This window comes from Papio anubis, chromosome 7 (assembly GCF_008728515.1).
Source record: "Papio anubis isolate 15944 chromosome 7, Panubis1.0, whole genome shotgun sequence".
Lineage (NCBI taxonomy): Eukaryota > Metazoa > Chordata > Mammalia > Primates > Cercopithecidae > Papio > Papio anubis.
Window position 1 is genome coordinate 53,878,221 of NC_044982.1, and position 14,021 is coordinate 53,892,241.

Sequence of the window (14,021 nt, forward strand, 5' to 3'; positions counted from 1 at the left end):
TCCTTTTGTACTAGGTTCTATTCTAAGACATCTGTGTATGTATGTATGTATGCAGACGCACATATACATTTAACCCTCACAACAAACCTCTGAGATAGGTTCTATTATCCCTATCTTACAGATGAAAAACAGGCTCAAAAAACATTATGTAACTAGTCCTGATGAAGTTAGGATTACAGAAAATGTCATATCAAGCTGAAGCCATTATGCTTGATGGCTTCAGCCATTAAGCTTTTCTCCTTGCCCAAATCACAGCTAATAGTGTACTAGTTAAGGACTTGAAATGGTTTTGAAACAAGGAGGGCATGGGAAGATTTCCTATGGCAGTTAAGCTTCCCCAGAATTTTATCTAGGGTTTCTCTGAATTTTGACCAGCACTAGAGATATGGAAACAGATACATAATCACTATAATGGTATTTCTTCCTTGTGCATCCCCCTCCCACAAACAGCTCTGAACCAGCAAGTGATCCTGAAATGAAATGGTACCATTTAAGCCCAAAGGCATATACGCTTTAGTCAGATGGTAGTTCCTGATAATGCAGGTCCCACCCTGGGTTTAACATCTGCTTTAAACTCCAGTATTGCTGATCTTATTTATTGACATATTACTACCAAATCACCTTTTTTCATATTTTGGTTAAAGCTTGGATTTTTTTTTTTCAATCAATTTCAATAGTAATTCAGGCTAAGTGGCTTTGTTACATCTACCTTCCTTCTCTTGAACTTCCCAGTCTTGGCAGGTCATCATCACTATCATATCGTCTTGGATTGTCGAAAAAGTAAGCTCTGGAACTGTAACTGTGACTATTTATCATGCCAGCAGGTGCCTGTGAACAAAGTATTAGATAGCATATGAAGGTTTTACTTTTCCACTAAGAAAGGAGGCTAGAAACTACAATAATTTTTAGTTTTAACCTTTGCCAAAAATGGAAAATCAATACAAATGTTCCATAATTTTTAAAAATAAGAGAACAAGCATTGGGGAATATTATGATATCATACCAAATTCTGGTTTAATCTCTGTGCCCGGAAAAACAGTACCACCGACCATGCTGGCACGTGTTCCCACAGAAAGAGGACCATTCCAAATACTATATACTCTTCTCCACTTATGTCTTCTACATGAGCCTGTAAACAGAGTATGGCAGAGAATTTTTACACCTGTTTAATGTATAAGCAATCACCTCCACAGTTAACTTGTTTCAAATCAGGTAAGATAAAATATATTAACTACAGGCACATAAACTTTAAAACTTTCTATATTTTGTGGTTTCTCACGTAATGACACTTATCCTTTAAAGGACATAAAATGCATTGAAGTTAGAATAAAAAGCAGTTAATTTTAAAAATGTATCAGTTTATGACCATTTTAATATATGGATAATAAGGAGTGATCTCATATTTAGGCCCCATAATCTGAAGAGAGTGACTTTTAAAGACATTACTGTTCCAGCTGCTCCATAGGCAAAATAACAGCACTTACCCTGAATTACACCTGTAGAAAAATGTAACATGTTAAGTCACTCAGCTCAGCTCTACTTAAAATATGCTTTTGGACCTAATCTACATATTAAATTTGTTTCTGTTCTATCAGATGTTGGGAGAGGGAAATGGAAAAAAGAGTGAAGAGAATCTGCCACAAGGAACCACATGTGAAAATTCCTTCACTTTAGAAAGGTAAATGAAAAACAATATTCCAAGGTCCCTAAAATTCAGTACAAAGCTAAATTACTTTAAGATATGACACATAGCTATGTCAAAATGTACATTTAGGAAGCATATGGGAATGCTAGAAAGTTAAATATGCATAGAGTACTGGGAATGATGATAGCAAATACCTGGACACCCAAGGAACTACGAATGCTCTCCCATTATCAAGGCTGACAAAGCCAGATTTTTATGAAAGCCATTATTTAAACATCTAAACCTGAACCAAATAGTAAGAGTATATGTAATTCTTGGGTAGGGGAGAGTTACTTTCCTCCTAATAAAGAGGAGGAAAATTGGCTAATAATAGCCAATTCATTTATCTAGAAATATTTAAACACCATCATTAACAAAAATAAGTAAAATTAGCATACGACCAAGAGGCTTGTGGCACTATTATTATTTACCAAAAAGGAGAGAGAAAATACTCCTTTGGTAGAAGTTCTCTGTGAAGAACGATTTCAAATGTCACACATATATAAAGATTTTTAAACACAAAGCTTTAAGTATGATTACTGACAGTAAACAGAGATTCCATAAATGTGTTTGTAAGTCAAACACTACAGTATTCTCCTAGATGAAGGTAAGTTAATTATCACATTGTTAGACTGGGAATATGTGGTAGGTATTTACCTTATCTGAAAGATTATCCCAGCCATAATTAAATGGACTTTCTAATGTATCCTGAGATATGGTGACCACCACCAAATTATAACAAGCTCTGGAAGAGTACAGAAGAATGACTACAGAGCCCACGACGACAGTCTGGCACAGAGACATACCCTAAAACAAATAAAAATCATCTTTAGTATTCTACACATTTGTCATGACAAGCTATTCATGTACATACAATATGGTCACCTCTTGCAATGTACTCCTAGAAAGCATTAAGTGAGCACCTGTTGAAATAAACTCTTGATTATTTTGCTTTTCAATTTCTATTCCTAGAACTGCTTGTGTTTAATATGTGGACGTTTTTTGCCAACTTGCCAAATAGCAGCTGGAGAAAGATTTTGTTCTGCCAAGGTTGTCTTTTAATATATGAATAAACAAGTTGGCAAAAGATCTGAACTTTAATTGATGTTAATCAAAGAGGTAGTTTAGTCGTAATGAGAAAAGAATGGAAAACAGAAGCATTAGTCCATTTGATACACTTAATTTCTGATACAAAATTAGAATAGAAATAGAGTTCCTATGCTATTTGCTTTCATTCTTTTAGATTCTATTAGAGAGTGGTTGTTAGTCCCCTATTGATGACAGTGTTGATGGCAAATGTTCTGGGCACCCATATGTACTTTCAAATCCTTAAAATTTTAAGACTATGGCTTTCAGCATTTCCCTCAACATAAGAAGCTCTTCCAACTTAGTGGTTCTCAACTGGAGTGTGTATATTGGAGAAGGGTGTGGTAGTCACCTCTTGCAGAGATTCTTAACCTGGGGTCTGTATTTCCATAAATCCATTTTCTTTACAATCCTGTGTATTTTATTTTATGCATTAAAAAAATTACTGTGACATCCTTGCCAAAGAGTTCCATTGCACAGAAACACCCAATATTGTGTTTTGGAAGTTTGTGTTTGGTTGTCACAATGATTAAGAAGGGGCAATTATGGCACTTAGTGCACAAGGTCCAGGGACGCTAGATGACTTGCAAGTCACAGGAGAATCCTCCACCTAAGATAACTGTGCTCTGGCCTTGATAACTTTCTAATGTCCTCCCGGACATTCATGAAGATGAAACACCTCTTTATAATGATCTGAGTCAGAACCTAATTCTGTTTTGAATATAAACGAAGTACATGTTTGCATAGTTTAAATAGATGCCCAAATTTCCAGAAACACATAGAATGTGTAAATTCAAGGAAATTTGTACTTTGTTTTCTTCAGAATTTTATCAGTTGTTCAAATATTTCAGAAAATCATGACATTGACAGCAATATTGCTTGTGGTATACAAGTGACCAATGCAACACACCGTAACAGTTTGCATTTACAGCTGCCCCACTCATGGTTTCTGTGTCTAAATACAAACATCTATTACATCATGCTCCAAAAGTAATGTATCAAAATATTTATTAATTACTCTCCTTTTATTTCCTCGTTATGTTACAATTAAGGCAATTACACTGAATTTTATGTGTGTAGGTAGGTTAAAAAGCCATTAATTTCAGGATAGAAACAGGTAATTAAAAATGTTTTCATTAGAACTGCACTGGGTCTTGCAGGGCTCTTGTGGCGTTGAGAACTATTATTATAACTGACTTCCTCAGAACAACTCATTTTAGAGGTATATGAAAAGAAAGAACAAAACCATAAAAGATACCCTGAAAGATGTTGGGATAGTAACAGAGTACCTTCTCTGAGCTAACACACTACCATCACAAAAAGTATGTGTGAAAATAAAACTGGCAAAACTTAAAAATTAGGCTAAAATTTTCTACAATATGCTATTTTATTTTTGTGAATCCAAAAAAAAATTGTTAATAAAAAAGTTAATCTAAAACCACTCCAGATCCAATTTTAGAAGTAATGTATTATTAAAGAAAAGTAAGGAAACAAGAACCAGAAAACAGAATGCTGTAAGAATTACCATCCTCAAAAATAACTGCAAAAGTTTATAAGCACTGCTTTGGGAAATAAGACAAATGTCAGAAACAGGCTATAATACAGAGAAACTGTTTAAATCTGTAAATACTATGGAAGCTTTTAAAAAAAGATTGTGAGAAAAGAGCAAAGAATCAATGTGGAAGTAATTAATACAACAAACCAAACAACCTCTAGTCAAATTACAAACATAAAACAACGAAAGACACCCACTCATTTGGAAAACAAAAGATTCACCCCCGCAAAATACAGGATTACAAAATGAAAAATAAGGATCCAGTGACATGGAAAGTGTTATCAAAAGTTGAAGAAAACCTTCCTAAAATAGAGTCAGAACAAACAATTCAACTCAGGAGAAATTCTCAAGGAATGATTTTCCTTTCCCTGTCTCTGACACTTACATACTACTTTTAAAGAAATTCCACACTTGATAAGTGAAAAAGAGTTATACCTAACTCCTAAACACCTCAGTATCCAAAACATTGCAGTTCAATAGTGTTTACAGATACTTTGAGAATGCAGATATGCAGAAACCTTAACTTACTAGTCATTGAGTTTTGACAAATGTATACACCTGTGTAACCCAAATCTCCACCAAAATATAGAACATCATCATTCCAGAAAGTTCCCTCACACCCCTTCCCCATCAACCAAACCCAAAACACAAATGCTCCCCTGCTTTGTTTTTTACAATTTAGTTCTACCTGCTCTAGAAGTTCATGTAAGTGGCATCATAGAATATGAACTCTTGTATGTTTCATTCACTCTGCAGAATGTTTTTGAGGTTCATCCTTGTTTTTGGATGTATCTATCAGGAGTTAGTTGTTTTTATTGCTGAGAGGATAATGACAGTGACCAAGTCTTCCTGATTTGCTTTGGGGTTTTCTGGTTTTAGCACCTGAAGTCCCACATCCTGGAAAACTCAGACCCAGGAAAATTGAGCCAGTAAATCACATTAATTCCACTTTCTGATTATATGAGTTTGTTTACATGACAGTTAGATAGAATCTATGAATATTCTTGTACAAATAGTTTTGTGGATATGTTTTCACCTCTTTTGGGTAACTACCTAAGAGTGGAATTGCTGGGTCATATGGTGGTCATAAGTTCAGCTGTGTAAGAAACTGACAAATCTTTTCCTAAAATGGATGTACAATTTTATACTTCCAACAAAGTGTGACAGTTTCAGTTTTTCCACCCAACTATCCAATTATAGACCTCATTCAGGACTGTCCATCTTTTCAGCCACGCTGGAAGATGTGTAGTGATATCTCATTTCGGTTTTAATTTGCATTTCCCAGATGACTAATATTGTGTTATTGGGCATTGGTATATCTTCTTTGTGAAGAATCTATTCAAATCTTTTGACCACTTCCAAACCGGGTTGTCTTTTTAAATCAGTAAGTTGTAGGAGATCTTTTTATATGCTAACAATCAACTCTCATCAGATATATGATTTTCTTGAAGTCTGTGGCCTGCCTTTGCATTTTCTCAGTCTTGCCTTTGATAAGAATTTTTACTTCTTTTATTTTTATTTTTTATTTTTGAGACAGAGTCTCCCTCTGTCACCCAGGCTGGAGTGCAGTGGTGCAATCTTGGTCCACTGCAGCCTCTGCCTACCGGGTTCAAGTAATTCTCCTGCCTCAGCCTCCTGAGTAGCTGGGATTACAGGCGCCTGCCACCACGCCTGGCAAATTTTTGTATTTTTAATAGAGATGGGGTTTCACCATGTTGGCCAGGCTGGTCTTGAACTCCTGACCTCAAGCGATCTGACCACCTTGGCCTCCCAAAGTGCTGGGATTACAGGCGTGAGCCACCATGCCCAGCCTGATGAGATTAAATTTTAATTAATTCTAATTTATCAACTTATTTTTTCATGGTTATTACCTTTTATTGCCCCTCTAAGAAATCTGCTGCAACTACCCCGTTTTCTTTTGGAAGCTTTTCACTTGTTTCATTTACATTTAGGTCTATGTTCCATTTTGAATTAATTTTTGTGTATAGTATGAAATAGAGTTGGAGGTTCATTTTATTCCATATGGATACCGAGTTGCTTCAGCACCACTAGTTTAAAAAATTTCTTGCGGTATTGGATTGCTTTACCATCTTTGTCAAAAATCAATAAATCACATTAAGTGTAGATTGATTTCTAAGCTCTCATTCTGTTCTACTAATCTGTCTTTCTCATGTCAGTAGCACACTGTCTTAATTATTGTAGCTTTATACTAAGTTTCAACATAATGTAGTATGAACTCCTTTCATTTTCAGGGTTACTTTCTGTACTGTTCAACACAATAGCCACTAGCCACATGAGAGTTTTTACATTTAAATTAAACTAAAAATTCCTGAACAGTTCCTGTTGCTCTAGCCACTTTTTAAGTCATATTTGGCTAGCTATCATACTGAACGGTACAGCTACAGAATATTTTCATCAACACAGAAAATTCTATAGGAAAGCACTACTTTATTTTTTACTTTTTTATATATATATATTTTTGAGACAGAGTCTTGCTCTATCGCCAGGCTGGAGTGCAGCAGTGTGATCTTGGCTCATCGCAACCTCCACCTCCCAGGTTCAAGCAATTCTCCTGCCTCAGGCTCCCGAGTAGCTGGGATTACAGGCACGTGCCACCATGACCAGCTAATTTTTGTATTTTTAGTAGAGACAGGGTTTCACCATGTTGGCCAGGATGGCCTTGATCTCCTGACCTTGTGATCCACCCACCTCGGCCTCCCAGGGTGCTGGGATTACAGGCATGAGCCACCGCGCCGCCCAGCCAGCACTACTTTAAATATTTAGATCATCTACATTGTCATACAAATTTTGGAATCAGCTGGTCAATTTCTTCTTTTTAAACCACTTTATTGAAGTATGATTGACATGTGAAAAGCTGTATACCGCTTGGTGAGTTTCCCAACTTGTCAATTTCAATTTTTAAATTTTTACTTATTTATCTTTGAGACAGAATTTCACTCTGTCACCCAGACCGAAGTGCTTTGGTGTGATCACAGCTCACTGCAGCCTTGACTTCCTGGGCTCAAGGGTATCCCTACCTCAGCTCCCCAGGTAGCTGGGACTACAGGTGCACACCACCATGTCTTGCTAATTTTAAATTTTTTGTAGAAATAGCGTCTCACTACATTGCCAAGGCTGGTCTTGAACTCCTAGGCCAAAGTAATCTTCCCACCGAGGCCTCCCAAAGTGTTGGGATTACAGGTGTGAGCTACCACATCCAGCCCAATTTCCTTTTTTTAAAAAGAGCATGGTAAAATTATGATTTGGTTTGCATTCAATTTACAGATTCATTAGGGAAGAATTGCCATCTTAACAATACTGCACCTTCCAATCCACAAACATGGCGTATCTCTTCACTAATTTTAGGTCTTCTTTGGTTTTTCTTAGCAGTATTTTGTAGTTTTCAGTATACAGATATTGCTTGCTTTTTGGAAAATTTTTTCCTAAATATCTTTTTTTCGAGCTACTATTGTAAATGGTGTTGTTCATTTAAATTTTATTTTCCAATTGATTATTCCTGTTATATATAAAAATACAATATGTTTGTAGTATTTTGATCTATTCTGAGAACTTGCTAAACTCATTTATTCTAGTTGTTTAGTATATGCCTTAAGATGTTCTCCTTAAATAACTGTTATCTGCAATTAGAGACAGTTTTACTTCTTAATTTCCATTTTTTACCTTTTGTATCTTCTTCTTGTCTTATTGGAATATTGAATAAAAATGGTGAGAGCTGACATCCTTACTTTGTTGCCAATCTTAGGGGCAGAACATTCAATATTTAAGTATGACATTAGTTTTAGGATTTTTAGTAGATGTCTTTTATGATATTGAAGTACTTTCCTTTTCTTCTATTCTCTATTAGCTGAGAGTTTTTTCTTTCTTTTTTTAATCACGAAGGTTACTAAATTTAGTCAAATGCCTTTTCATTGTTTATTGAAATGATTATGTGGTTTTTCTCTTTTGTTTTAATGTAGTGAATTACACTGATTCTAAATGTTAAACCAATGCTGCACTCCTAGGATAGACATCTCTTGGACACAATAAATTATCCTTTTTATATGTTGATTAGATTTTGTCTCTAAGTATTAGGAACACTAGTCTGTAAGTGTTAATGTACAGCCATCTCTCAGTATCCATGGATTGGTCCCAAGACCCCCTGTGGATACACCAAAGTCCACAGATATTCAAGTCCCTTATATAAAATGGTATAGTATTTACACATAGTGTGCACATCCTACTGTATACTTTAAATCATGTCTAGATTATTTATAATACCGAATACTGTGAAAAATGACATGTAAATAGTTGTTATTCTGTATTGTTTTTAAAAAGTTATATTGTTTTTATTGTTGTATCGTTACTTTGTATTTATTTAATATTTTCAGTTCAAGGTTGGTTGAATCCATGGATGTAGGACCTGCGAATACAGACGGCTGCCACTGTATCTTCGTCAAGTTTTAGCATCAACTAACGCTGGCCTCATAAAACCGGGTCTAAGAAATGTTCTCCTGGCCGGACGCGGTGGCTCACGCCTGTAATCCCAGCAATTTGGGAGGCCGAGGCAGGGAGATCACGAGGTCAGGAGATCGAGACCATCCTGGCTAACACGGTGAAACCCCGTCTCTACTAAAAATACAAAAAATTAGCCGGGCGTGGTGAAAGGTGCATGTAGTCCCAGCTGCCCGGGAGGCTGAGGCAGGAGAATGGCGTGAACCCGGGAGGCGGAGCTTGCAGTGAGCCGAGATCACACCACTGCACTCCAGCCTGGGTAAAAAAAAAAAAAAAAAGGAAAAGTGTTCTTCCCTTCTATTTTCTTTTCTTTTTTTTTTTTTTTTTTTTTTTTGTGAGACAGAGTCTTGCTCTGTCGCCCAGGCTGGAGTGCAGTGGCGCAATCTTGGCTCACTGCACGCTCTGCCTCCTGGGTTCACGCCATTCTCCTGCCTCAGCCTCCCAAGTAGCTGGGACTACAGGCGCACGCCACCACGCCCGGCTAATTTTTTGTATTTTTTTAGTAGAGACGGGGTTTCGCCGTGTTAGCCAGGATGGTCTCCATCTCCTGACCTCGTGAACCACCCGCCTCGTCCTCCCAAAGTGCTGGGATTACAGGTGTGAGCCATCGTGCCCAGCCTATTTTCTTTCTTTTTTTGGTGGGGTGAACGGAGTCTCACTCTGTCGCCCAGGCTGGAGTGCTGGAGTGCAGTGATGCAATCTTGGCTCACTGCAACCTCCACCTCCTGGGTTCAAGTGATTCTCCTGCCTCAGCCTCCCGAGTAGATGGGACTACAGATGCATGCCACCACACGTGGCTAATTTTTGCATTTTAGTAGAGATGGGGTTTCACTATATTGGTCAGACTGGTCTTGAATTCCTGACCTTGTGATCCGCCCGCCTCAGCTTCCCAAAGCGCTGGGATTACAGGAGTGAGTCACCGTGTCCAGCCCCCTCCTCTATTTTCTAAGAGTTTGTATACTGTTGGTGTTGTTTCTTCTTTAAATATTTGATGAATCAACCAGTGAAATCATTCGGGTCTGCAGTTTTGAGAAATTTTTGATAATAACTTTAATTTCTTTAATAAATGTGGGTCTACTTAGATTACAAAATCTAACATAAGATAAATTTCATCTTCTATCAATTTATAGTTGTATATTTAAAAGAATTTGTCCATTTCATCTCAGTTCTCAAATTTATCAGCAAAGTGTTGTTCATATATCCTCTTGTCTTTTAATGTCTATAAGATGTTTAGTGATATTCCCTCTTTCATTCATAACATTGGCAATTTGTATTTTCACTGTTTTCTTTTCCTGTAGATAAAATTGATTGATGTATTCAAGAATCAACTTTTGGCTTTAATTTCTCCAAGTTTTGTTTCTTATTTCATTGATTTCCATTTTTATTTTATTTCAGTTTTTTGTTTTTTGTTTTTTGGAGACAGTGTATGGCTCTATTGCATTGGATGGAGTGCAGTGGCATGATCTCGACTCACTGCAACCTCTGCCTCCCAGGCTCCAGCTATCCTCCCACTTTAGCCTCCTGAGCAGCTGGGACTACACGTGCACACCACCACACCCAGCTAATTTTTGTATTTTTTGTAGAGATGAGATTTCATCATATTGCCCAGGCTGGTCTCAAACTCCTGAGTTCAAACTGTCTGCCTGCCTCAGCCTCCCAAAGCCACCATGCCTGGCCTATTTCAGTTCTATTACTTACTTTGGGCTTACGTTTTCCTACTCCACACACTCCCACTACCATTTCTAAGGCAGAATCTTGTGTCACTCATTTTATATCCTTATTTTCTAATGTATTATTTAAAACTGTGCTTTTCCCTTCAAGTACAATTTTTACTGCATTCCACAAATTTTGATATATTTTATTTCATTATCTTTCAGTTTGCAATATTTTAGAATTTCCCTTGTTATTTCTTTTTTTTTTTTTTTTTATCCACAGGTTATTTAGAATTGTGCTCACACCTACATGGAAACACAAGAATATGTATACCATGAAGATTTATTTTACAATATTTAAGAATTTTCTTCAAAAACTTAAAAAAAATTAATTAGAAATAAAACTGATTTTAGAATATAATATTTTACTTTAAAATAAAAAAATTACATACATTTTCATATTTAAGAATGGATCATTAGCCTAGAAATGGGGGAATTATTGCTTAGTGGATACAGAGTTTCAGTATGGGTTGAGAAAAACATTCTGAAAATGAACAGTGGTGACAGCTGCACAACAATATGAATGTACTTAATGATACTGAACTATACTTGACACTGACTACACTTAATAGTGGTTAAAATGGTAAATTTTGTGTTATATATTTTAGCACAATAATCTTTCCCAACATCCAACTTCCCTGTTTACCTCTAAGATGCTGAGAAAGATGAAAGTGATAGACAGTTCTCTGACTCAATGCAGAGAGGAATCTACATCAAATGAACTGGATGAAACTATAAATAAGGAAAAAATATTACGAAAATATGAAAAAATATGAAGCCTCTTTCAGTAAGTTTTATAAATGTTAATAATTTACTTTATTGTGTCTTCTGTAACAGAACATTTTTGAATAGTTTTATGGTCCAAGTGAAGCTGCAGCATCACTTTGAGACCAATCATTCAGAGTTTAAAGCAAAAGGAATTGAAATTTTAAATGTAGGTATCATTAATGCTTTAAACACCAAATAATGTTTTTATAACTTTCCAGACTAGAATGGAAATGGCCACTCACTGAAGCATTATAAAGGCTAAGTTATTATATTGCATTGGCCAGTAAAGTACTCTATAGATGAGAAACCAGTATAGCCTTACATAATTGACATTGCTGAATGCCTGCTGGATGGAAAGTTTATAAAAGAACCATGTCATTGCCATTTCCAATTATACATAAATTCACTGATTTAAGTATTTAACTGAAAATGTAAAGATTAATTTAATGTTTTGTCTACAAATACATTTTTATCTTACAAATGAATGAATGTACAGATGTGGCAGGGCTTATTTTGTTGTATTTATATGCTGTCAGCACCAACTAATCATCCAAGAAAATATTCTTTCATGTCAACGCCTGATAGGAAACACAAGTGGTACCAAAATAATCAAAGCGTTGAATAACCTTTCTGATTGTTTATCCTGGGTCAACTGTGTTGATATATTCACTATCTGTGCTAAACCAATTGTGTGTAAAATTATTGGGCCTTAGCATAAATCAAGATGGTGGCAATGAACGGTACGAGCGGTGACTGTATTCTTCACTACTGTGCACTCGTACTTAAAAAAAGAAAGTCAGTTTCTTTGAAGAATATCTTTGGTGACGCAGTGAAAATATAATTTATATTAAATATAAACCTTAGAGTACATGTGTATTTAACATTCGTGTGATAAGATAAGATGTGCCCTTAAAGTAATTCTCCTCCATACTCAAGTACAGCAGCTATTTTGAGGAAAAGCACTTAAGTGATTGACTTGTGAGTGGATCTGACCACTTTTTTTCACAGAACACCATTTTTTACCTGACAGGCAACTCTGGCAGACAAACAATGGTTTATTTGGATTTGGCTACTGGGCATGTATTCTTTCAAAAATAAATAAAATGAGTGTATCACTTCAATGAAAACATCTGGCAGCATTTATTTCCAATGATAAAATGTAAACTTTTAAGTGAAAATTGTAATTTTTAGAAACTTGTACGTACTTGTACTGTAAGATTAACAGCTTCTTAAAACTAAAAGACTTTTCTAATGAGATGGTGTGATGATTAACACATGCTTTTGAATACTGTCTAATGAAATGTATCAACATTTTGAAGATCTAGGACCATTCTTTTCCAAATGATTAATGCATGATGTTACAAAATGATTCAAATGCAAGATCGACCAATGGAGAGTACAAAAAGTTCACCAATATGGTTTTTATATTCCACATGGCAACTAACCTTTAAGAAACCTCCACTTCTGAGTTTTGGTGTAGTATTAAAGAAGATATCCACAATTATCTGAAAAGTCTATTAAAATTCTCCTCCATTTCCAACTACATATATGTATGAGGATGGATTTTCTTCATATGCTTCAACCTAAACAACATATCACAATAGATTGAATGCAGACGCAGACATAAAAATCTAGCTGTCTTCTATTAAGTCAGATATTAAAGAGATTTGCAAAATGTAAAACAATGCTTATCTTCTATTATTTTGTTGTTTAAAATTTTTTTTAATAAAACATGTTATTTATGCTAGAATGTAATGGCTTATTTTAAATAAATTAATAAATGGATATTTTTATAATCTCTTAATTTTTTATTTACAGTATGGTTTGTATTAATAGATATACACAAACAAAAGCTCTCTGGCATCCTCAATAACTTTTAGGAGTGTGATGGGGTCTTGAGGCTAAAAAAATTGAGAACCATTGCTCTAGGGATTATAATATATATCCTTAACTTCCCACAGTCTACATAGTAGTTAATATCACATCACTTGATATAAAATGTCAGAACTTTGCAACTGTATAGACCCATTTACACCCTCTCTTTTATGGTATGGTTGTTATATATAATAGATAGAGAATTATATATTACATCTACATATGTAAACCTCACAATATTATGTGATTTTTGTTTTGTATAATCATATTTTAAAGAACTTAAAAATCATATTTACCCACATATTTACTATTGCTCATGTTCTTCATTCCTTCTTGAAGAGCTGAAATTCAAGCTGGTTTTATTTCTTTTCAATCTGTAGAATTTTCTTGGCATTTCTTACAGTGTTAGGTATGCTGGTAACTAATCCCCTTAGTTTTCTTTTATCTGAAAGTGTTTTTATTTCTCCACTGTTCTTTAATATCTTCACTGGATTTGTATTTCAGAGTTGACAGCTTTTTTCTTTTGGCATTTAAAAAATACTGTTTCCGTGTCTTCTGGCCTTCATTATTTCTGATGAGAAGTGAGTGATCATCTAAATTGATGTCCCTTTATGTAATTCTGTAACTTATTTTTCTCTGTTTTCAAGATTTTCTTATTCTTTTCAGTTTGGAGCACTTTAACTGTAATGAACCTAGACAAAATTTTCTTCATATTTATCCTGATTGGGTTTGCTGAGGTTGGAACCTAAACTAAAATTGGAAAGTTTAGGTTATTATTTTTTCAAACATTTTCAAATATAGAGAAAAAGGAAGAAAACTTCATTTTCTT

At 35.2% G+C, this 14,021-nt stretch overlaps 2 protein-coding genes across 2 annotated transcripts in view; one reads left to right on the forward strand and one right to left on the reverse strand.

Moving 5' to 3' along the window:
- ERO1A (endoplasmic reticulum oxidoreductase 1 alpha) overlaps positions 1-1,689 on the forward strand; it is a 65,090-nt gene extending 63,401 nt beyond the window's left edge. The window contains exon 16 of the mRNA XM_031668103.1: positions 1,596-1,689. Coding sequence (XP_031523963.1) covers positions 1,596-1,674 — 79 coding nt within the window. The 3' untranslated portion in view covers positions 1,675-1,689. The remainder of the gene's footprint in view (positions 1-1,595) is intronic.
- GPR137C (G protein-coupled receptor 137C) overlaps positions 1-14,021 on the reverse strand; it is an 88,400-nt gene that overhangs the window by 4,885 nt on the left and 69,494 nt on the right. The window contains exons 4-6 of the mRNA XM_009211547.4: positions 2,342-2,491; positions 1,004-1,129; positions 710-828 (exon numbers count right to left, since the gene is read on the reverse strand). Of these exons, the coding sequence (XP_009209811.2) occupies positions 710-828; positions 1,004-1,129; positions 2,342-2,491 (395 nt within the window). The remainder of the gene's footprint in view (positions 1-709; positions 829-1,003; positions 1,130-2,341; positions 2,492-14,021) is intronic.